Source organism: Dysidea avara, chromosome 8 (assembly GCF_963678975.1).
Source record: "Dysidea avara chromosome 8, odDysAvar1.4, whole genome shotgun sequence".
In the NCBI taxonomy this organism is placed as follows: Eukaryota; Metazoa; Porifera; class Demospongiae; order Dictyoceratida; family Dysideidae; genus Dysidea; species Dysidea avara.
The window spans coordinates 21,373,356-21,397,522 of record NC_089279.1 but is presented as its reverse complement, the minus strand read 5'-3'; the positions used below and the strand labels follow the sequence as shown (position 1 = coordinate 21,397,522).

At 37.6% G+C, this 24,167-nt stretch overlaps 1 protein-coding gene across 1 annotated transcript in view; it reads left to right on the top strand.

The window, feature by feature from the left end:
* LOC136264649 (uncharacterized) overlaps nt 1-24,167 on the top strand; it is a 222,858-nt gene that overhangs the window by 46,511 nt on the left and 152,180 nt on the right. Inside the window, exons 14-18 of the mRNA XM_066059426.1 lie at nt 973-1,228; nt 1,312-1,368; nt 5,184-5,755; nt 16,072-16,453; nt 20,375-21,157. Coding sequence (XP_065915498.1) covers nt 973-1,228; nt 1,312-1,368; nt 5,184-5,755; nt 16,072-16,453; nt 20,375-21,157 — 2,050 coding nt within the window. The remainder of the gene's footprint in view (nt 1-972; nt 1,229-1,311; nt 1,369-5,183; nt 5,756-16,071; nt 16,454-20,374; nt 21,158-24,167) is intronic.

Here is a 24,167-nt window from a genome sequence, read left to right as displayed (position 1 = left end):
ATAGAGATGATTGATTGATTGATTATTAATTATATTCGCAACATTCGGACTAGCTGTTCTCCCATTTTGGGGTGTTACATATACAGCATACACAACTACAAGAATGACTACAAGTACAAACTTACAATACATGATATACAAACAGAAACAAACAAAAACAATACAATTAGCAAGCAAAACACGTGTATACAAGGAAGAAATAATACAAAAGTTAATTAACCAGTAATCAAAAAATCAAACAGACTGTTCATAAAATTAGATGGGGTAGACTCTGCTAAATTGTCCAAAAGTAATACACCACATAGTTGCCTTTCCTCTAAAAAATTTCTTTGAAGAAGACATAAAAAGTAAAGAAATAAAGGAATTCGCTTACACCTACAGATGTAATAAACTTAATTGTATCACACTGTAGTATTTTGATGTACTTGACATGTACTTGACATGTACTTGACATGTACACACATCCTCAAGTTGAGGTTTGTTTAAATAAATAGTAATATTGTACTAGTGAACATTACTCCCTACACCTTGCTTATACTTGTATCATATTACATCATTTCATGATGCCTAGATAGTGTTACCCAAGTGTACTTCCTTTAGAACAAAGCATTTTTGAAATTGCTATATCCACTGCTAGTTATCGTATGAGATTTAAGAATTAGTGTTCCTGTATAGCATGATACTTAACTGTATATGTATGCACACACTTTCAGAGACATATGACACGCCACACAAGATCATGCAATTACACCTTATACAACACAAAATACTTATCCAAGTGTTTAAAATAATTCTTTATGTTCATGTGGGTAAAGATAAAGACATACAGAAGTGTAACTTTCCTTAAGCATTTTCAAGCTTTTGCTGAAATGCATTGCGAGTAACTAGAGTCACACTACAAGTTTCACACTACAAGTTATTGTTAACAAGTATATATACTGTTATAGTAAATTTTCACATGTTTTGTGACAGATTCTCAGGTGATGTTGGTTGTAGAGAAAGGATGTATGGTTTAATTGTGCGTATTGCTCAAAAATACAAGGATAATCAGAAGCAAAGTGAATTTATAATTGACTTCTTGCGATTAGATGTTCCTAATTTGTTGCAAATTAATGCTAAACCAACCATAGAAAAGAAAATATGTGAACATTGTTCTAATTTTCTTCATTCTTTTTTTCGAAAAAATGGATTGGGATACAATATATTAGCTCAAGTTAGAAGTGTTCAGGTACGTTCATACATATTACTGCTTTCACTACCTTTTTATAGTACTTGTTTAGCTTTTATTGTAATGATGATTTTATTATGTAGCCTGATTTTAGTAGCAAAAGTCACTTGCAGCACTTAATACTGAGTGTAATACAAAAGGTATGTCTATTTCAGGTTTGCTAGAATCTTAGAGAGTATGTGTCTCAATGCAGTCATTGTGTTCATGTACTTTTAATTTATGGTGTACCTTATGTATAAGCTATTTGTGTGGGGGGCTACAACATCATCATGCAGTGTAGTAGTACTGTGTATTAGGGTTTAGGTTTTCTGGCCAAAAATATCACCCAAAAATCAGCTTCACAATACCTTCTGGTGTCTTGGCAGTATTGGTTAGGTATAACCGAGCCCAAGGGTGCCTTCAGTACAACCCTAAATGTTTCCAATAGATGGCTACGGAATTAAAAAATATATATAGATATAAATTTGATGGATTTTTCTACTGACGAACTGCTTGCCTGGCTGGCTGGCTGGCTACCTGGCCACCTGATGCCTTCAGACAAGCATAACTTGATAACAGCTAAGACTACGGGCTTGATTTTTTCACTGCTTCAGCTTGACAGGTACTTTTTGACATACCGCAGTACATACAATGCACGCATCATGAACTTATCTTTGTCCTCCTTTGTGTCCCATATCATTTTGCTGACAGCCCAAGGTGATGATTTGCAGTATTCCTACGTTTGTAAACGGGAATTGTCTGGATTTCCATGGTGACTGGGTCAATTGGATAGGCGCTTCTCCTACTGTTGTTCATTTGTATTGCTGTGTAATGGGCTGAACATAGCTGAAAGCAAAGCTTGATGGCCACTTCACTTTCAAGTCAGTAGTTGATGGTTGGGGTGTGCATTCAGATAAAAACATTAATTCTGGCACCATTCTTTCTTTTGATGTGTTATGTGCAAGTTCACCAGTCATAATTGTGTTACAAAAAAGTAAACAAACAAGTATAAGGAAAGTTAAGTTCAATGAGGGATCATAGAAAAAGAAGTAGAGAAACAAGGGAGGTCATCTACACCTGCAGATATACTAGTGGACATTTAATCCCTAATTCAGTCATGGGTGTAGACTAAAGTAGGGGTAAATGTTTACCAGTATATCTACAGGTGTAGACATCCTCCCTTGTTTCCCTACTTATTTCTATGATCCTTAATTGAACTTAAAATACTTGTATACTTTGCAAACATGAATATACTTGTAATTGAGTTAGCATTTCTTATCTTTGTGTAGTTAAATTGCATTATGTGTATGGAGCAAATTACATTTAGGTAGAAGCAAATTAATTTACAAATCATTGTGTAATTATTAGGTGATTTCTTTTACAAAAAACAGCACTCCAGCTGATCGTCTACAGTATGGTAGTACTGTATATTAGGAGTGATCATAAAGGTTTGTACTTTCTCACAGAAAAGAAGATTCTAGCCTAACAATACCTTCATGGTGCCCTGGCAGTATTTGTTAGGTATAACTAAGCCCGATAGTGCCTTTGGTACAACCTGAAACTCTTCCAATAGGTTGCAGTGGAATTTTTTACCGACTGCCTTCCTGACTACCTGATTGATTCCTGACATGCGTAAATTGAAAACAGCTAAGACTATCTAATCAAAAACAGCCAAGCTGTAAAAGAAAGGTACGGCCCCCAAAAAGGCCATGGTGAAAAAAGATGTGAAATCCAAGGTGACGGCCAAGAAATGGCTGTGATGGTAGGTTAATGGTAAAAATTTTAATAATGACTACTCAGGTGAATTTGGTGCCGCTTGTTACAGCTCGGCTGTTTTTGATAAGATACCACTTCTTTTTTATTTGTATACAACAAAGCCATCTTATGGCCAGCATTGGGGTTGTTTTAACCTGTATTTTTTTCTTTACTACAGAGAAAGAAGAAAAACATTTAAAGCAGGCTTTGTATATTTGATTTTATCAGTAATTATGCAAATTTTGAATTATTACATGTATGCCATTTCTGTTCTTCAGGATAATTTGTTTGCAGCTGATCTCCACTGGGTGAATTGAAATGTAGCTGAACTCTCTACGTGGTGACATAAAATGTAGCTGAACTCTCTACGGGATGATTTGTTTGTAGCTGAACTTTCTGCAGGGTGATTTGTTTGTAGCTGAACTCTCTACAGGGTAACTTGTGTTTTGTAGCTGAACTCTCTACAGGGTAACTTGTTTCTAGCTAATCTCTCTCCAGGGTGACTTGAATTCTCTACAGAGTGATTTGTTTGTAGCTGAATTCTCAACACTACAGCATAACTTTTCTAGCTGATCTCTCTACAGTGTGATTTGTTTGTAGCTGATCTCTCTACAGGGTGATTTTTTGTTGTAGCTGAACTCTTTACAAGGTAACTTGTTTTTAGCTGAACTCTCTACATGGTGGCCTGTTTCTGGCTGATCTCTCTACAGGGTGATTTTTTTTGTAGCTGAACTCTTTACAAGGTAACTTGTTTTTAGCTGAACCTCTACATGGTGGCCTGTTTCTGGCTGATCTCTCTACAGGGTGACTTATTTCTAGCTGATCTAACAGGGTGATTTGTTTGTAGCTGAACTCTCCACATAGTGACTTGGTTCTAGCTGATCTATCTACATGTCGGGTAAATCATGTCTAGCTAATCTCTCTACAGGGTGATTTGTTTGTAGCTGAACTCTGTACAAGGTTATTTGTTTGTGGCTGAACTCTCTACAGGGCGAATTGGTTTCAAGCTGATCTCCCTACAGGGTGAATAAATTGCTAGAGTGATTTATTTGTAGCTACATGGTGACTGTTCTATTAGAGTATCACAGCAGCTAAATGTTATATTAGGGTGACTGTTCTATTAGAGTACCTTGATCTTGCTTTTGCTACACGTAGTTCGCTTTCAAAGTAGTTTGTAATCCGATTCTTCTGTACTACTGCAAGGACTTTCTATGATGATTATTCCAGCTACATACCGATTTTCAGCTCATTTCTCTAAGCGGTTTGCTTGGTAGTTGTGAAAACTAATAGTTTTTTTAGTCATAAAACTCGATCATGTAATTGTGACACAGGTTAAATTTTGTGTCACATCTCGGTAGTCTTTATCTGGATCCTTTCAAACTACAAAAAGGCACTCCTATGATGGTTACTCCATCTATATAGCAATTTTCAGCTCATTCCTTCAAGGGGTTTACTCTGTGGGTGTGACAAAAGTTCGATCTTATTTTATGTGAATAATTGGTCATAACTCAGTGAATGTTCTTCAGATTCCTACCGAACTTGGTACTGAGATCCGCTTTAATGAGCCCTTTAAGTGTGCCAAATTGCAGCCCAATTGGAACACTCATTGGTGTTTTGTTGCAGATTTTGCAGAGTATGCAAAAGAAGAAAAATAAAATGAATTTTGGCCACTCATATCTCAGAAATGGCTGGGACGATTTTCTTTAAAATTAATATGCAGTCTCCCCTTCCTGGCGGACACTTCTGTACCATATTTGGTTCCAATCGGATAAGCGATCACAGAGCTACATATGTGTGAAAATCCCATTTTTTTTCTTCCTGTCAATATACTCACGATGTGGTGTACTGGCTTTCTTGGCCACACGACACACTACTGTGTGTCTTGATATATGCATGGTGCTTCTTTATTGCTATGAGGACACTGACCTTTGTACATAAACTATTTTTAACCGCAAGGCAGTGACACATATACTGAGATACGTAGTGTATCTTATGCAGATGCTTTCATATCCCACAGCAGCACCAATATGTGTGCTTGTTGCTTGGTATATCCCTAAGATTAGTCATCACTTAAAAATATGCAGTGGGTTTATGACTGTTGCTGTAAGCATGGTAGTAAGAGTACTTTGTCATTATTTTCCTAGACAATCTATTATATTTTTCTTAAATTGTTAACTTACTTAATGTCTGAGTGATCTGTTTATGTACATATTTTGTGTAGGAAACTGTTCCAGCTGCTCTAAAGTTGACACAGTTAAATTCTGACAATGGTTTGAAGCAACATATGTGTGATTGTGTTGATTCAGTAAGTAAAAGTATTACAAGCTTACAGTCAATATCTACTGTGAACAAATTTTATTGGGAGTTTATAGTAGGCTGCTGTAACAATATACAACTGAAGTACAGATATTTAGAAAGGATTAGTAAGTTCTTGCCTGCAATTGAAATACTCACTAAGGCTTATCGAAAGTATTGCAAAAAAGTGAACAGAATATCTGGCAAAATTCCTGATGAAATAGAGGAATCAGATTTTGTTGTAAAGGATTATTTTAAATGGATTAATGATTTGCAAGGGATTTTCCTTTCTTGGAAACAATTGTTTGAATCAGAAAAGTATAACCATGATGACATTATTTATTATTATAAACATACAAAGATCCTGGAACAACTTGCTAAGTCTGTTAAAGCTGAAGAATTAATAAGTGAAACAACATTCTTACAGCAACTGTACTTGTCAGTTTATGACAAAGTTGTAGACATGATCATGATAGGCATCAGGGGTACTTCTAACCGGTAAGTAATACATACTGTACACTCTTTAGCATACCATAAGTGTGGAATTGCCATGCATTGTATGCTAGTTACATGTATACTCCATAGACTACCATCAGTACTTCTCAAGTACAAACAAGTACTCATACAGTGCAGTGCTATAGACATACTTATTCTTTGTTTAGCTCAGTATTTGTGATTATAATAGTTAAACAGCAAAGTAAATAATCAGTAATTTTAAAACAACTTATCTGGAATGGCTTTGATTCTGTCTGCCACTATTTAGCAAAGATACAATTAATCTGGCAACTAATGATCCCCTCCAATGCATAAGGGGTGGGGATTGCACCATCAGTAAGTCAGGTTTTGGCAAGTCTCTGTAATTTCTGACATGAATTCTGTGTATTTGAAATCCACCTGGTTTCAAAAATACACTTCAAAATTTAATTCCTTCGAAAATTAGATTTTATGTCTTCTGCTTCAAAAATAAGCCACTATCAAACAGTACGGCAGTACTGTTTTTTAAGGTACCCCCTAAAGTTACAGGTGCCACTAAAAATGCTGCATCTAAAGGCCATTGTAGAATTATTATACAGGATGAGAATTACTTTTACAGAATAGTCTTACTTCATTCAACATCAAATACAGTGTTAAAATCAAGAAGACGCTTACAGGTGGCCAGATATAGAATTTTTTTAAATTTTCAAAACCCGTAGTTTGGTTTGCCTGCCTGCCTCACTATCTGACCACAGTCACAAGGATAGAGGCCATATGAAGCAGCACATGGCCACCATTTTCTGCTACAGCAACAAAATCATGAGTGGAATGTGCCTTTTGTGGTTCTGATGAACGTTTGCCTTCTGCGCCTTGTCATCAAGGGGTTAATTTTCTGTATTGACACTTTCCAAGTGTATTTAGATGCCATGAAACTATTTGAGGTACTATAGCAGAGTGTAGTATGCCTGGTAGTATCAGGTAGCAGCTACGCTGGGCTTATAAAATGATTGCAATGGGGTATGCCCCCTTAAACGGTCAGAACATGCCACCACACTTCAAAAAATTAGTGCTGATACCATGCCCCTCAATAATCTAGCTACATAGAAAAACAAAAGTATTGTACCACACTCCCTAGCTTAATCTACGTACTGTGTAGCTGAGTGGTGAGATTGAGATACTCTAATACAGCAGTCACAGCCAGTCACGTGTTTTATAGCTATGTTCTCACGAAAAAATAATTAAGTAAATTATTAATTTTAAAATAAAGTAGGGTTCCAGCAAAAAAAGGAGTGAATCAAGAGATGATGGTAGCTTTGAGGGAAATCCCTACTGTGGCATTGAAAAGATGGTAAAAACATGCCAATTTAGGACCACATTGTTACAATGTCAAGTAGGAATTTCCCTTGTAGCTATCATCATCTCTTGTTTCACTAGTTTTTTTTATCACTGGAACCCTACTTCATTTTTAAATTAATAATTTTTTATTGTATAACAGTACACATAAAAAGCAACATTTTATAATTGTAATGTAGCGTTTCTACAATTACAAACCACTGTACTCACGATTGTACTACAATCATAATTAGCTAATGCTACATAATTATTTACGTTGCATGGTATAGCTGGTATATGCATTTACCGTAATCATGCGTATAATCTGTGTGTCATGCGGCTAAGAAAGCTGGCACACCATACCATGTGTATATTGTCAGAAAGAAAGAAAACAGCTTTGTTACGTATACATAGCTCCATGGCCCCTTCTCCAAAGCACAATAGTTTTGCATTATAGCTGTCTGCTAGGAAGGGTAGGCCACACGGTAAATTTGATTAAATTTGCAACAGCCATTTGCAAGATATGGACATTCAAAATTTCGATTTACTTTCTTTGTTATACCATACAGGGGTTTATTTATTTATTATTAATACTGTGCAGACCTCCATTAGGGAGTATAAAGCACAGATACATGCAAGAAAACAAAATGTACAACATTTTAGACTATATAGCTGGATTAATACAAAAATAGTCTACAATCCTTTTCTGAAAGTCATCTACATTGGTTGCTTCAATTGCAGTAGCTGGGAGGCTGTTCCATATTTTGATAGTGGCAGGGAAAAAAGAGTGCAAATAAATGTTTAAGTGGGCTGATACCTGTCTGAATCTGTAAGAGTGCCCTCTTGTACATGTGGTTATTGGCATAGGAAGGTGGTAACTGGAAATGGATGTTTCATTATGTAATATTTTAAAAAGCATGATAACCCGTGAGATTTCTCGCCTACACTCCAAAGATGTCCATCCAAGTGAGTTTAACATCCTTGTGACACTAGACATAAAACCATAATCACCAGTCACAAATCTTGCGGCTCTACGCTGCACCGACTCAACTAAGTTTATGTTTTTATTTGTAAAAGGTGACCACACAACACTAGAATATTCAACAACTGGTCTCACCATAGATATATAACAGGCTTCTTTCACCCTAGCTGGGCAAGAACTAATGTTTCTTTGTAAAAAACCCCTAACTTGGTTTGCTTTATTAACAATTTTCTTAATATGTTCATTAAATGTTAAATGCTCATCCAGAATAACTCCCAAATACTTTGCATTAGGCACTGATCTCACCTCCTCACCATCCATATGATAACAATACCTTGAGGGGTTTTGTTTGTTTGTAATGCGCAGTAGCTCACATTTGGATAAATTAAACGTCATTTGCCATGTTTTTGCCCATTGTGTTAGTGAATGCAGGTCTTGTTGTAAAATATCATGATCTGCAGCAGAATGTATTGCTCGATAGAGTAACACGTCATCAGCATAAAGCCTAACAGATGATTTAACATTACTGGGTAGATCGTTGATATAGCAGAGGAATAATAATGGCCCTAAGACCGTCCCCTGAGGGACTCCAGATATCACATTACTAGGGCTACTGCTATATCCATTTATAATCACTTGTTGAGTTCTATTTGTCAGAAAATTCTGAATCCAATTGAGGGTATTGTTACGAATCCCATAATGTGATAACTTATGACACAGACGTTGGTGTGGAACTTTATCGAACGCTTTCTTAAAATCTAGTAACAGCACATCAGTTTGCAAGCCTGAATTCAGATTTTGTAGAAAGTCATCCACAGTTGATAGAAGTTGGGTTTCACAAGAGTGACCCTTTCTAAAACCACTCTGATTATTGCATAAGATATTATTATCCTCCAGGTGTTTATAAATGTTAGAACTAATAATATCTAATCCAAAACAGCCAAGCTGTAAAAAAAGAGTGCGGCCCTGAGAAAGGCTATGGTGAAAAAAGATGTGAAATCCAAGGTGGCGGCCAAGAAATGGCTGTGATGGTAGGTTAATGGTAAAAATTTTAATAACGACAATTCAAGTGAATTTTGTGCCAAGACCAAGCGGCACCAAATTCACTGAATTGTTGTTATTAAAATTTTTACCATTAACCTACCATCACAGCCATTTCTTGGCCGCCACCTTGGATTTCACATCTTTTTTCACCATAGCCTTTCTCAGGGCCGTACTCTTTTTTTACAGCTTGGCTGTTTTGGATTAGATTTCACTTCTTTTTGCATTTGTATACCCCAAAGCCGGCCTATGGCCAGCTTTAGGGCTTTTTAACCTGTCATTTTTTTTCTTTACTACAGGAAGAAGAAAAGATGAAGCAGAGTGATTTCTTTGTAGCTGACCTCTCTGCAAGGTGATCCTTCTAGCTGATCCCTCTACCGGATGACTTGTTTGTAGCTGAACTCTCTACAAGGTGATTTGTTTGTAGCTGAACTCTCTACAAGGTAACTTCTTCTAGCTGATCTTTCTACAGGGTGATTTGTTTGTAGCTGAATTCTCTACAGGGCGATTTGTTTGCAGCTAAACTGCTGAACTCTCTACAATGTAACTTCTTCTAGCTAAACTCCCTACGGGTGGCTTGTTTCTAGCTGATCTCTCTACAGGGTGACTTGTTTGTAGCTGAACTCTCTACAAGGTGATTTGTTTGTAGCTGAACTCTCTACAAGGTAACTTCTTCTAGCTGATCTTTCTACAGGGTGATTTGTTTGTAGCTGAATTCTCTACAGGGCGATTTGTTTGCAGCTAAACTGCTGAACTCTCTACAATGTAACTTCTTCTAGCTAAACTCTCTATGGGTGGCTTGTTTCTAGCTGATCTCTCTACAGGGTGACTTGTTTGTAGCTTAACTCTCTACAAGGTGATTTGTTTGTAGCTGAACTCTCTACAAGGTAACTTCTTCTAGCTGATCTTTCTACAGGGTGATTTGTTTGTAGCTGAATTCTCTACAGGGCGATTTGTTTGCAGCTAAACTCTCTACATGGTAGTTTCTTTGTAGCTGAACTCTCTACAATGTAACTTTTTCTAGCTGAACTCTCTACAGGATGACTTGTTTCTAGCTGATCTCTCTACATAGTGACTAGTTTGTAGCTGAACTCTCTACAGGATGACTTGTTTCTAGCTGATCTCTCTACAGGGTGACTTGTTTGTAGCTGAACTCTCTACAGGGTGATTTGTTTGTAGCTGAACTCTCTACAAGATAACTTCTTCTAGCTGAACTCTCTACATGGTGACTTGTTTGTAGCTGAACTCTCTACAATGTAACTTCTTCTAGCTGAACTCTCTACGGGTGGCTTGTTTCTAGCTGATCTCTCTACAGGGTGACTTGTTTCTAGCTGAACTCTCTACAGGGTGACTTGTTTGTAGCTGAACTCTCTACAGGGTGATTTGTTTGTAGCTGAACTCTCTACAAGGTAACTTCTTCTAGCTGACCTTTCTACAGGGTGATTTGTTTGTAGCTGAATTCTCTACAGGGCAATTTGTTTGCAGCTGAACTCTCTACATGGTAGCTTCTTTGTAGCTGAACTCTCTACAATGTAACTTCTTCTAGCTGAACTCTCGACGGGTGGCTCGTTTCTAGCTGATCTCTCTACAGGGTGATTTGTTTGTAGCTGAACTCTCTACAAGGTAACTTCTTCTAGCTGACCTTTCTACAGGGTAATTTGTTTGTAGCTGAATTCTCTACAGGGTGATTTGTTTGCAGCTGAACTCTCTATATGGTAGTTTCTTTGTAGCTGAACTCTCTACAGGGTGATTTGTTTGTAGCTGAACTCTCTACAAGGTAACGTCTTCTAGCTGATCTTTCTACAGGGTGATTTGTTTGTAGCTGAATTCTCTACAGGGTGATTTATTTGCAGCTGAACTCTCTACATGGTAGTTTCTTTGTAGCTGAACTTTCTACAACGTAACTTCTTCTAGCTGAACTCTCTACAGGATGACTTGTTTCTAGCTGATCTCTCTACAGGGTGACTTGTTTGTAGCTGAACTTTCTACAGGGTGATTTGTTTGTAGCTGAATTCTCTAAAGGGCGATTTGTTTGCAGCTGAACTCTCTACATGGTAGTTTCTTTGTAGCTAAACTCTCTACAATGTAACTTCTTCTAGCTGAACTCTCTACAGGATGACTTGTTTCTAGCTGATCTCTCTACAGGGTGACTTGTTTGTAGCTGAACTCTCTACAGGGTGATTTGTTTGTAGCTGAACTCTCTACAAGGTAACTTCTTCTAGCTGATCTTTCTACAGGGTGATTTGTTTGTAGCTGAATTCTCTACAGGGCAATTTTTTGCAGCTGAACTCTCTACATGGTAGTTCTTTGTAGCCGAACTCTCTACAGTGTAACTTATTCTAGCTGAACTCTCTACGGGTGGCTTGTTTTTAGCTGATCTCTCTACAGAGTGTCTTGTTTCTAGCTGAACTCTCTACAGGGTGATTTGTTTGTAGCTGAACTCTCTACAAGGTAACTTCTTCTAGCTGATCTTTTTACAGGGTAATTTGTTTGTAGCTGAATTCTCTACAGGGCGATTTGTTTGCAGCTGAACTCTCTACATGGTAGTTTCTTTGTAGCTGAATTCTCTACAATGTAACTTCTTCTAGCTGAACTCTCTACATAGTGTCTTGTTTGTAGCTGAACTCTCTACAGGGTGATTTGTTTGTAGCTGAACTCTCTACAAGGTAACTTCTTCTAGCTGATCTTTCTACAGGGTGATTTGTTTGTAGCTGAATTCTCTACAGGGCGATATATTTGCAGCTGAACTCTCTACATGGTAGTTTCTTTCTAGCTGAACTCTGTGCAATGTAACTTCTTCTAGCTGAACTCTCTACAGGATGACTTGTTTCTAGCTGATCTCTATACAGGATGACTTGTTTGTAGCTGAACTTTCTACAGGATGATTTGTTTGTAGCTGAACTCTCTACAAGGTAACTTCTTCTAGCTGATCTTTCTACAGGGTAATTAGTTTGTAGTTGAATTCTCTACAGGTGATTTGTTTGCAGCTGAACTCTTTTACATGGTGGTTTCTTTATAGCTGAACTCTCTACAAAGTGACTTCTTCTAGCTGATCTATCTACAGGATGACTTGTTTCTAACTGAACTCTCTACAGTGTGATCTGTTAATAGCGGAACTTTTTACTGGGTGATTTGTTTGTAGTTAAACTCTTTGCATGATTGTTTCTTTGTAACTGAACTCTCTACAAGGTGATTTCTTCTAGCTGATCTCTCTACAGGATGACTTGTTTCTAACTGAACTCTCTACAGTGTGATCTGTTCATAGCGGAACTTTTTACTGGGTGATTTGTTTGTAGCTAACTCTTTGCATGATTGTTTCTTTGTAACTGAACTCTCTACAAGGTAACTTCTTCTAGCTGATCTCTCTACAGGGCAATTTGTTTGTAGCTGAATTCTCTACAGTATGATTTATTTGAGCTGAACTCTCTATTAGGTACCTTCTTCTACCTGATCTGACTACAGGGTGACTTGTTTGTAGCTTGAATCCCTACAGAATAACTTACAATGTAATATAACTGAGTAAATTATAAATGCAACTGAATGCTTTATTAGGGTGACTGTTCTATTAGAGTATCTCGATCTCGCATTTGCTGCACCTAGTTGCCTTTCGAATCATAACTCAGTGATTTGTAATCCGATTCTTCTGTACTATTGCAAGGACTTTCTATGATGATTATTCCAGCTACATGCTGATTTTCAGCTCGTTGCTCTAAGCGGTTTGCCTGGTAGATACGAAAACTAATAGTTTTTCTATTCATAAAAATTGATCGCGTAATTTTGACACAGGTTGGGTTTCGTGTAATATCTCCATGGTCTTTATCCCGATTCCTTTCAAACCACAAAAAGGCACTCCTATGATGGTTGCTCCATCTGCATATCAATTTTCAACTGATTCCTCCAAGGCGTTTACCCTGTAGGCGTGACAGACCTTCGACCTTATTTTACGCAAATAATCGGTCATAACTCCGTGAATGTTCATCGGATTCCTACCAAAGTTGGTACGGAGATCCGCCTTAATGAGCCCTTTAAGTGTGCCAAATTTCAGCCAAATCCGAGCACGCATTCGTGTTTTATGGCGAATTTTGCGAAGTGTGCGAAATGAAGAAGATGAAGAAGAAGAAGAAAAAAACGAAGAAATTAAAACGAAATTTTGTTCGCTCGTATCTCGGAAATGGCTGGAGCGATTTTCTTTAAATTTGGTATGTAGACTCCGCTAACTGGGCGGCACGTCTCCAGCAAATTTGGTTCCAATTGGATAAGGGATCACAGAGCTACATAGGTGTGAAAATTGCGTTTTCTTTCTTCCTGTTAATATACTCACGGTGTGGCGCGCCGGCTTCTTGGGCCGCACGACACACTATCGTGTGTCTTGATGCTCGAACACTTTACAGCATATGCATGTTAGGGAAACCGGCCGATAATTCAATGGGCAAGACCTATCGTCTTTCTTATATATTGGAACCACATTTGCATTCTTCCAATCATGAGGTAATTGACCTTGTTCCAATGATGCCTTGTAAATCACAGATAAGATGGGTCCAAACTCAGAAGCAAGTTCCTTTAGAAGTCTAATTGGAACCTTATCAGGGCCAGGAGCTTTAGATGTATCAAGATTCTCTAAAAGATGAATAATGCCTTCTGTACTGATGTCTATGGGAGGCATTTCTGGGTATGGTGTGCCATCTAGAACAGGCACCGTTGATGTGTCCTCACTTGTGAAGACCGTGGTAAAAGCCTCATTGATTAAATCTGCCTTGCCTTGTGGGTCACTAAAAACAATTCCATCATCCTGTAGAGTTGCCACACCACAGTGATCATTCCTTTGTGATTTGATAAACGACCACAATTTCTTTGAAACTGATCTTCCCTGTCCGGCCAGATTATAAATATAATTATTATATGCTCTTCGACATTGCTGTTGTGACTCCTTTTTAATTAGGTTATACTGTAACCAATCTAATGACAAACCAGATTGGCGAGCACGTTTGTACAATCGATGTTTACGACGAGATAAAGATCTGATATGACGATTAATCCACGGTTTCTTGGCACTAGATGTTATTTGTTTAGTTGGAATTGTGCTAAGGCACTTATGACATACATTCTTAAACTCTTCCCATAAACTATTGATTGGAGTAGATGGAGAATAATAATCAGTAAGAAAAATGGATTACGGGGGCTTTGATTTATTTTCTCACACTTTGCAAAATTGCTATAAAACGTAAACATATAATTCAATTTCCTTGATCTTTGGCACAAATGAAGGTAAAGTCACATACGTTTGCTGTGAATCTGATGATTATCCAAGAGTTATGAGTGTTTATTCATGTAAAAAAAATCCTACTTCTGTCATGGCTACAGGGTAAACCAAGTATGGGAATAACTTGAAAATTGGCGTGTACATAGGCTGATCATCGTAGCAGTGCCCTTTTATGGACAGCTACAAAGTTATAAAGCAAAAACCAAACAAGTGTAAAATTGCGGGATCAAGATACTCTAATAGAGTAGTTACCGTGGGGTAAAAACAGTGCACACAAAATGTCGGATAATAACGTACCAGAATTTGAACCATGGACCTCGAGCTCCATACCTATCACCTGAATCCTTAACTACTGAACCACAGCTATCTTGGCTGATCACCTCACTTACTTTATAATGAAAAGTCTAGTTTAAATCTGCTTATAAATAAATGTTTGTAATTTCATAGATCTTCCAATAGATGTACTAGATTATTCTAGAGCATTCTATGTGCAGCATGTTCTGTGCACTCTATTAGAGTATTAGAATAACATTACTAAATATTGAAGTAAATCATATAATACAATACATTTATAAGTCTGTCTTCAATTTTGTCTGTATAGAAGAAAAAAAAGAAGAAATGTGAGTAAAAACAAACCCCAAAGTCAGTCGTAGGCTGGTTTTGGGACCTTATACAGTACAAAAAGAAGTCAAATCCACACAAAAACAGCAAAGCTGGTGTGGCCTTAAAAAGTCTGGGTGAAAAAAATTGTGAAATCAAAGGTGGTGGCCAAGAAATGGCTGCAATGATGTTAATGCTAATAATTGTTAAAATGTATTACCATTAACATCATTGCAGCCATTTCTTGGCTGCTACCTTCAATTTCACAACATTTTTTATCCAGGCTTTTAAAGGCCGCTCCATTTTTACAGCTTGGTTGTTTTTTTTTGTGTGGATACTAATATGCAGGGCTTTATATTGCCTATAGCCATCACTAACTTGCATCCACTGTTTGGCTCTGGCATGTGTAACATGCTATATCACTCAATCCCTTGTGATTCTCACAAGCACAATAGGCTGTTTGAATGAATAAACCTAACTATTAAACACTACCAGTCTGATTCTTACTATCTACACTGGCTAAACTCGATTCTAGTTTCAAAGCATAAACTGGTTGCCACAATTGATTGTATAGGGCTACAATTTAACCTGGGCTCAGATGGAATCAGACTAGTACAGTACCTCTCAAATACAGCTTCACAATGCGCATGTGTTGTGTGATTGACATTTGGTGATGTTTGGTTTGTGGTCCCAAAATCGAATTTTGCATACATATTTAAGAATTGGAGTGAACTTTCATTTATTAGTTGAGGCGTTGTAATGGTCTCGGCTGACAGCACTTGTGTAATATTGCAAATGTTGCACAAAACTGCAACCAGTGTAATATACTGTATATTGCACTGTGGTCAGTGCATTATAATGCATAATGCACACTTTGTGGTCTGCGAAACCACAGCAAGTGTGTTATAAGTTACAATGTACTTACTGCAGTTTGCAGCAGTGTCATACATGAATTATCACACTGGTGGTGTCTTTGAACTGCCCATGCAAAGTGGTACATAACCTGTTAAAGTATTTGTAGACAGTAGTGATTACATGACAGTGTGTGCTGTATAATAAAATTAATAGCCATATGTCTAGTGTACTTGTCAACATTTTTATTATCACATATGTGCACTGACGTAGGTGCTCATTGATAGAAATACTTTGTATTTATGGTGTCAAGTTGGATAACTCCATACAGTGTACTTTAAATCAGTATGTATTTCTGGGAAGTGATGATATGTCAAGTGGCGATTTAAAAATGGTACAAAGCTCTTTGACAAACATTACTCATGATGAGTATTCCACTGACGTGAAGTACAGAATTCTATTAAAGAAGTCAATGACATTAACCATTCTAAAAAGGTTTTTGGATGAATTGCAAATATTTTTAGAACCATTGTCAGAGTTTCTACAATTTTTAGCTTACTTTCATTTTCATAGCTGTCAAATGTTTAGTAAACACTTAAAAGAAAAATCTTTGCCAAGAGAATGTATTTTGAACTCAGATGTCTCTCTAGATCAGGTATGTGCTATGCATGCATATGTGAATTATTGTTGAACATACGTATTTGTGTGGCCTTTAAACTGCAGTATATAATTCTTTGTGATGTCATTATAAAATGTGACTAGTGTATCGTACAGGGATCATGGAGGTTTGGGTAAAATATTATCCAAAAAAACAGCTTCACAATACCATCCTGGTGCCTTGGCAGTATTGGTTAGGTATGACCAAGCCTGAAAGTGCCTTCAGTACAACCCTAAATACTTCCTAGTTGTTACTAAATTTAAATTTTTTAATTCAATGGAATTTTCTGCCCGCCTGCCCGCCTGCCTGCCTGCCTGCCTGCCTGCCTGCCTGCCTGCCTGCCTGCCTGCCTGCCTGCCTGCCTGCCTGCCTGCCTGCCTGCCTGCCTGCCTGCCTGCCTGCCTGCCTGCCTGCCTGCCTGCCTGCCTGCCTGCCTGCCTGCCTGCCTGCCTGCCTGCCTGCCTGCCTGCCTGCCTGCCTGCATGCCTGCCTGCCTGCCTGCCTTTAAGCAAGTGTAACTTGATAACGGCTAAGGCTACAGACTTGATTTTTCCACTGTTCAATGTCACTTTGTCCCGAGACATGCTTTTTGGCATACTGCAGTACTACAATGCACACATCATGGACTTACCTTTGTCCTCCTTTGTCCTCCTTTGTGTCCCATTTGTTTTCGCTGACAGCCCAAGGTGTCAATTCGCAGTAGCACAATCCATGGCTTCCCTACATTTGTAAACGAGAATTCTCTGTATGTTTCATGGTGACTGGGCTGGTGCAGAGGCACTTTTAATACTGTTATTTGTAACACTGTGTAACGGGCTGAAAGCAAAGCGCCCCAACTATCAATAACTGACACTTTCGAGTCAGTTATTGATAGTTGGGGCACACAAATCGTCCCTATTTTTTGTGGTGACTGGGTTGATTGCAGAGGCACTTCTGCTACTGTTCTTCATTTTTAATACCGTGTATTGGGCTGAACATAGCTGAAAGCAAAGCATAATGGCCACTTCACTTTCGAATCAGCAAGGTGTGTGTTCAGACGGAAACCTTAACTCTGGCGCCATCCTTTCTTTTGATGCGGTATACACTGGTTCACCAGTCATAATAATGTTACAAAAAAGTGAACAAACAAGTATAATGAAAAATTAGGGAATTTTAAGCTTGATTAAGTATCATAGAAAAAAAATTGGGAAACAAGAGAGGTCACCTACATCTGCAGATGTGCTAGTGAACATTTAATCCCTAATTCAGTCATGGGTATTGACTGAATTAGAGAATAAAAAATCCACTAATATATCTTCAGTTGTAAACAATCTCCCTTTTCCCCTACTTTTTTTCTTTGATCCCTAATCGAACTTAAATTCCTATTTTTCCTTATACTTTGTTAATTTAAGAACAAAGTTGGGTTCCATGCCATAAAAGGTGGTGAAACAAGATATAGACTGATGGTAATACAACACAGCTAAATGGGTCCATTGACATGGAATTTTATTTTTTTAATTCCTAAGTAGGAATTTTCCCACATAGCGATGCTATAATACCATCCATCATATATCTTGTTTCACCACCTTTTATCACTTGGATCCCTATTGCTTTTAAAAAGGTTAATAATATTTTGTACACTACTTTGTTTAGGTTTTTTTGTTTTAGTTTAGCTATCATACATGCATGTTCCTGGAAACATAGTACATGGCTGGTGAATGCTTTATCATACAATATGGTAGTCCTTCATGACAGCTTAGCAGCATTGGTTAGACACCCAAAAATGTGTTCAGACCAACCTTCCAAAAAGTTTCTATGATTATTCTATTTAATAGAATTTTACGCCGACTAATTAAAACTGATGCCTCCAGGCAGACAATGGATAAGGCTACGGGCTTGATTTCTTTACTGTTCGACGTCGCTTTGTCCCAAGATGTGCCTTTTCGCCAATTGCAGTACATACAATACACGCATCATGGACTTGCCTTTGACCCCTTTGTGTCCCAGTTCTTTTCGCTGACAACACAAGGTGTCAATTTGCGACAGCACGATGTGGCTTCCCTGTGGCTGTGTTGGCTTATCACCCATATTTTCTGTAGCAACTGGCAGAGATGTTTCTCGTACTGTTCTTTGTAATGTTGTGTAGCAGAGAGAGCATAGCTAGAAATAAAGCATAATGACCACCTCCCTTTCCAATACGTAATTGATTGTTGGGCCCACCTTCTGACGCAAAAGTACTTTTATGGCATTCCTGGCACCATTCTTTCTTTTAATGCGGGTTCATTTGTCATAATTATGTAAAAAAAATTAAACAAGCAAGTAGAAGGAAAAATTAGAAATTGTAAGTTTTTTTCTACTTGTTAAAGTATCTTAATCTCACTGTTGATCTCAAGTGAGCTGTGACAGATTACCATGATCACCTTGCCTTATTTCCTACACAAAACTGATAGTTATAAACACAGCTGGGTCATTGTATTCTAGTCAGGTGGATGTGGTCATTGTACTCTAGTCAGGTGGATGTGGTCACTGTACTCTAGTCAATTGGCATAGATAACTGTGGGGCATGGTCACCATTCTGTTTTCTGTAGTGAACCAATTGTTATACTGTAAGAGGAGCTATTTACTCCCCCTTAAGAGCTTTTGTGGTATCTTAATATGCAAAAGTGTCGATATGGTAAGCAGGCAGGATATATGTTATAGTTGTAACATGTGCTCGAGTGATTTGCCTGAAATATATGCAGGAGCACAAGGGCCAAAATATACACACAAGCAGGAGGGCCGAAAACCTGAGTGAATGTGTGTATATTTCAGACAAATCACAATTGCCCATGTTACAACTAATATATTTTACTTGGGTGACTCACCTGAAAGAATGGGAAACTGCTTTGCACGTATACTTATATGGGACCATGTGAATTTCAAATGTGGATAACTTACATAAGAACAATGACAAGGCCAATATCAACATGAGCATGCAGATAGCTTCGATTGTGCGTACGCAATTTAAACACAGAAGGCTGAAATGTGAGCTCACAATGATATTTTAAGTGCACTAAAGTATTTACTTTACTAGCTATTAATAACTAAAGTAGTGAATATGTTTACAGGGCTATTGGCCAAATCAATTAAGCATCATGCCCAGTGCTATGTGTGAGTAACATCGTGCCAGGTGTCCACAAAACATCGATATAAAATGAAAATACAAGCTTATTTAATTGCACTGAAGTATTTACTTTACTACCCATGAATAAACTAAAGTAGTGAATATGTCTACAATTCTAATGGCCAAATCAACAAGTGCCATGCCCAGTGCTATACGTGACATCGTGCCAAGTGTCTATAATCAATCAAAACACTAACCTGTGACCTTCATTCACATGAACTATCTTCTTCTCCAAGTCCACAGATTAACTCTGGTGGCTCAGCTTTACAGAACTAATAACCCACAATCCATCATCACTATATTTGAGCATACAGTATCACCCAATAAATCTGATGATTTCTGAGAATGCCTGGACTGCATTAACGAGAAATGGAGAAATAGGTTTTCAAAAATGCACTCCCTCCTAGAAGGGATATATTTTGATATACTACCTTGCTTCTTGTTAATGCAATCCTGAACAGTGATAGCAGTGTTTTATGGTATTTATACACCTTCTCTTCCCTTTGAAGTGGGGTATGAAAGTGGTATATTAGTGTTAATAATTGTGAATGTCTTTTCAAGGTTGTGCTTGAAGTATGCAAGCATCTCCTGTGTTACTGAACTAAATGATTACTACAAGCTTAGCCATAGCCATTGTTGAGTTACTGTATGCTTCTCTAAATGAGCAAGTAGAAAATTTTTGTCTAAATGTTTGCAAAATACTTTAGGCTGGTTACTGCATATGTTAGATATTTGCATTTGTATACATAATCATTAATGACACTCTACTTTTTTAGTTTGCTGCTGCTTTAGCACACACCAGAGAGTTTATTATAAGCTTGATTAATGGTAGTGCTAAATACGAAGAAATAATTGCTTTGGAGACATCATTGGAGAATTTTGATAGTAGTGAAGAGTTTCAAATCATGTGTAAATTTCCTGACTTTGACAACACTGGTGAAAATGAAGAAGGAAGGCAAGGAATTAAGCACATGCTGGAATTGATTCAGTATTTGCATGATATAGCATTTATTCCTAAAGTTTGTGTTCTATATCAACTTGAAGCTTGCAATGCAGATTCACAGCTTATACTACTAAAGAATATAGTGACTTGCTTAAACACTGATGAAGGAAAAGCTGATCTTACTGGTATCAAAGCTAATCACTACATAAAGCAAATTTGGAGGATTCTTAAGATAGATGGTTATGCAAATAAGAGGCAGTGCCTTAAAATTTTTCCTTCCATAGCTAAATGCAAAGAATTTCATGATTTTATCAAGAAATGGGGCTACTATGGTGAAGCTGGCAGATTAGCATTTAAAAGCCAACTGGAGCTAGTAACAGGTCAACTACAACATGAAGATTACAATGAAGATGTCTTAAATCAATTAATGCCAGCCTTTGAATACATATCACCATTCATGGATAAAGAACAGTCACTGGAAGAGTTAATGTTTAAAATCCTTAGGTTGTTTGAAGACCGTGTTGGGTTTGGAGATCATAGACAAACAATATTTTGTCAGCTAGAAACTGTAAATGTAAATCTATCACTGATTCAGTATTGGTTCTGTCGAGCAGAGGTAAATAGATTTTGTCTATTTATGAATGTGTATCATACAGTATGATAATAACTGTATAGTAGGAACCACAAAGGAGTAGGCGTGGCCCACAAAATAATATCACCCAAAAACCAGCCTCAATTTTCCCTTACGACGATGAGGCAGTATTGGTGAGGTAAAACTAAGTCCAAACAAGCTTTCAGATCGACCTGAAGCGCTTTCAACAAGTTGCTATGGAATTTTAAATTTTTTTTATTCAACGGAATTTTCTACTGATTGAGTAAGTAACTGACTGACTGATGCCTTCAGACTAGTGTAACTCGATAACAGCTAAGGCTATGGGCTTGATTTTTTCACTGTTCGACGTTGCTTTGGCCCGACAGGTGCCTTTTGGCATACCGCAGTACGTACAATGCATTCTTCATGGACTTACCAGTGTCCTCCTTTGTGTCCCATTCATCTTTGCTGACAGGGAAAGGTGTCGATTTGGCGCGAGCACGTGATGGCTTCCCTTAGTAATAGAAATCGTCCATATTTTTCATCGTGGCTATTTTGATTGCAGAGGTGCTTTTCAAACAGTTCTTGATTCGTACTGCTGTGTAATGGGTTGAACATAGCCTACAGCGAAGCGTAATGGATACTTCACTTTTTAGATGATAATCAATATGATTGGGGCGTGCGACACGATTTCTTTCTTTTGGTATGCGTGGATTGTAGAAGTGCTTTTCGAACAGTTCTTGATTCGAAATGCTGTGTAACGGGTTGAACATAGCTGACAATGAAGTGTAATACTTCACTTTTTAGACGATAATTGATATAGCTGGGGGGCGCGGTGTCTTTTCAGATGTGGTATGCGTGGGTTCTCACAAGAAATGTGTATGAGCTTAACAAATAATATGCACTTAATAAACACATGCGCTTAATAACCCGACTCTATGGTACTACGTACCATGCTGTATGACATTGACCAGTATAAGGAAAGATCATCAATTTTAGGAATGATAGAAATAACAAGTTGATGCTTTGCTACTTCTAAACACCAGGCACCCATCCAGTTAATACTAGCCAAATAGACAATTATATTTAGTAAACTAGTATATTAAAATTATAAATTTAAAAATGAAGTAGGGATCCAAGCGATAAAAAGTAGTGAAACAAGAGATGAATGATGGTAGCTATTACAGCATAGCTCAGTGAGAAATCCCTACTTTGGCATTGAACACAAAATAATTGCTATACCATGCCAAAGTAGGGATTTCCCACTGGGCTATGTTGTAATAGCTACCATCGTTCATCTCTTGTTTCACTACTTTTTATCGCTTGGATCCCTACTTCATTTTTAAATTTATAATATTTAATGTACTAGTTTTTTAAAATTTTTTGTTAAGGCATACAACTAGCTATATACATGTGACTGTTCTATTAGGGTGACTGCTGTATTAGAGTATCTCGAGTCAGCCTGCAAAGATGTGCGCTTGCCCAAAAGGAGGCGTGATCATCGTGGTTTCAATCGATTATTAGAGTATTTCGAGTCAGCCTTCCAACTTGAAGGTGTGTGGTAACAGAAATACAGCTAGCGCATTAAAGGGGTGTGTCTCAATCGATAGATTGATGATGCGTAGAATATAGAATGGGCGTGATCTTGTGACCTATCGTAAAAGCTATCTAGTACCGGTACCTCCGTACAGTAGCGCGTAGTCTAAGCACCTTAAATAATCTTGTGGTATCCATTATGCTACTTAGAGAAAGTGTTGATACGGAAAATTAACGCCTCGATATGGTTTCATTGTATGAAGAAGGCAAGCAGCCTGATTGAAGATAAAAGAAAACACAAGGCGCAGAGGGCACACACTCGTCAGAACTTTAAAAGGCATATCCCACTGGTGAGTTTGTTATTGTGGCGTAAAATGGTGGCTGTGCACTGCTTCATTTGGCGTCTAGGCTTGCGATTGTGGTCAGGCAGTCAGGTAGTCAGTCTAAAATTCAAGTTTTGGTGATTTTTAAAAATTTTATATCCAGCCACCTGTACGTGTTTTGTTGTATTTAATGCTGGTTTATGAATTATATGGACTAGTACTATTCCGTAAAGGTGATTTTCGTCTTGTAAGATATCTCTAGGATGCTTTATAAAGGTAGAATTTTGGGTGGCACGCAAAAATTTCACCAGGATCCCTACTTAAACGGTACAATTGTACCGTTTGATATTGTAATTTCATTTATTTCATAGTTCATGAATTATGTAACTATGCTGCTATGCACTGCTAAGGAAGTGTAACCCAAATTTTGTTTGCCACCAAATTTTGTTGTTATATGGTAGCGCAGGTGTAGATGACCTCTTGTTTCATTGCCTTTTATTTCTTATGAGGCTACCTAGGTCCAGTCATGGATTTTTTCTCCTTTCTCCAACTTTTCAAACACACCTTAAGTAGCTAAAGTCTTTGAGCAGGCTGTAGGACCAGGTGTCCTACAGACCTTCAGCACTTGTGCTGTAAAGCATTAATAAACAAAAATTAATTTAAAAAAAAAAAGATTCCTACTGAAATGTAGCATTGCCATTTTCTTTTACTTAACCGTTGTCTGTTTACTTTTTGTAATAAAATAATTCATTATTGCATACCACATCAAAGGAAAAAAAATGGCACCAGACACAAAATTCAGTTGTGCAACTGAACACATGCCCTGACTTAAAATTACTGAAATGAATAGTGACCATTCTACTTCATTTTCAGCTATGCTCCACCTGTTATACAGCAGTAAAAAGATAAGAACTATATGAGAAGCACCTCTGCAATTAATCTAGTCACTACAGAAATTATGGGTGAATTCATGCCCTGACTATCTATTACTAAAACAATTCAGCTTCAGCTTCAGCCATGTTCCACTCATTATACAGCATTAAAAACAAAGAACACTACGAGAAGTGCCTCTGCAATCAACCCAGTCACACTACAAAAATCAAAGCACTAAAACTATAATGCATTACTACAAATCAACATGCTTGCAGTAGTGGAAAAAGAAATAGGACACAAAA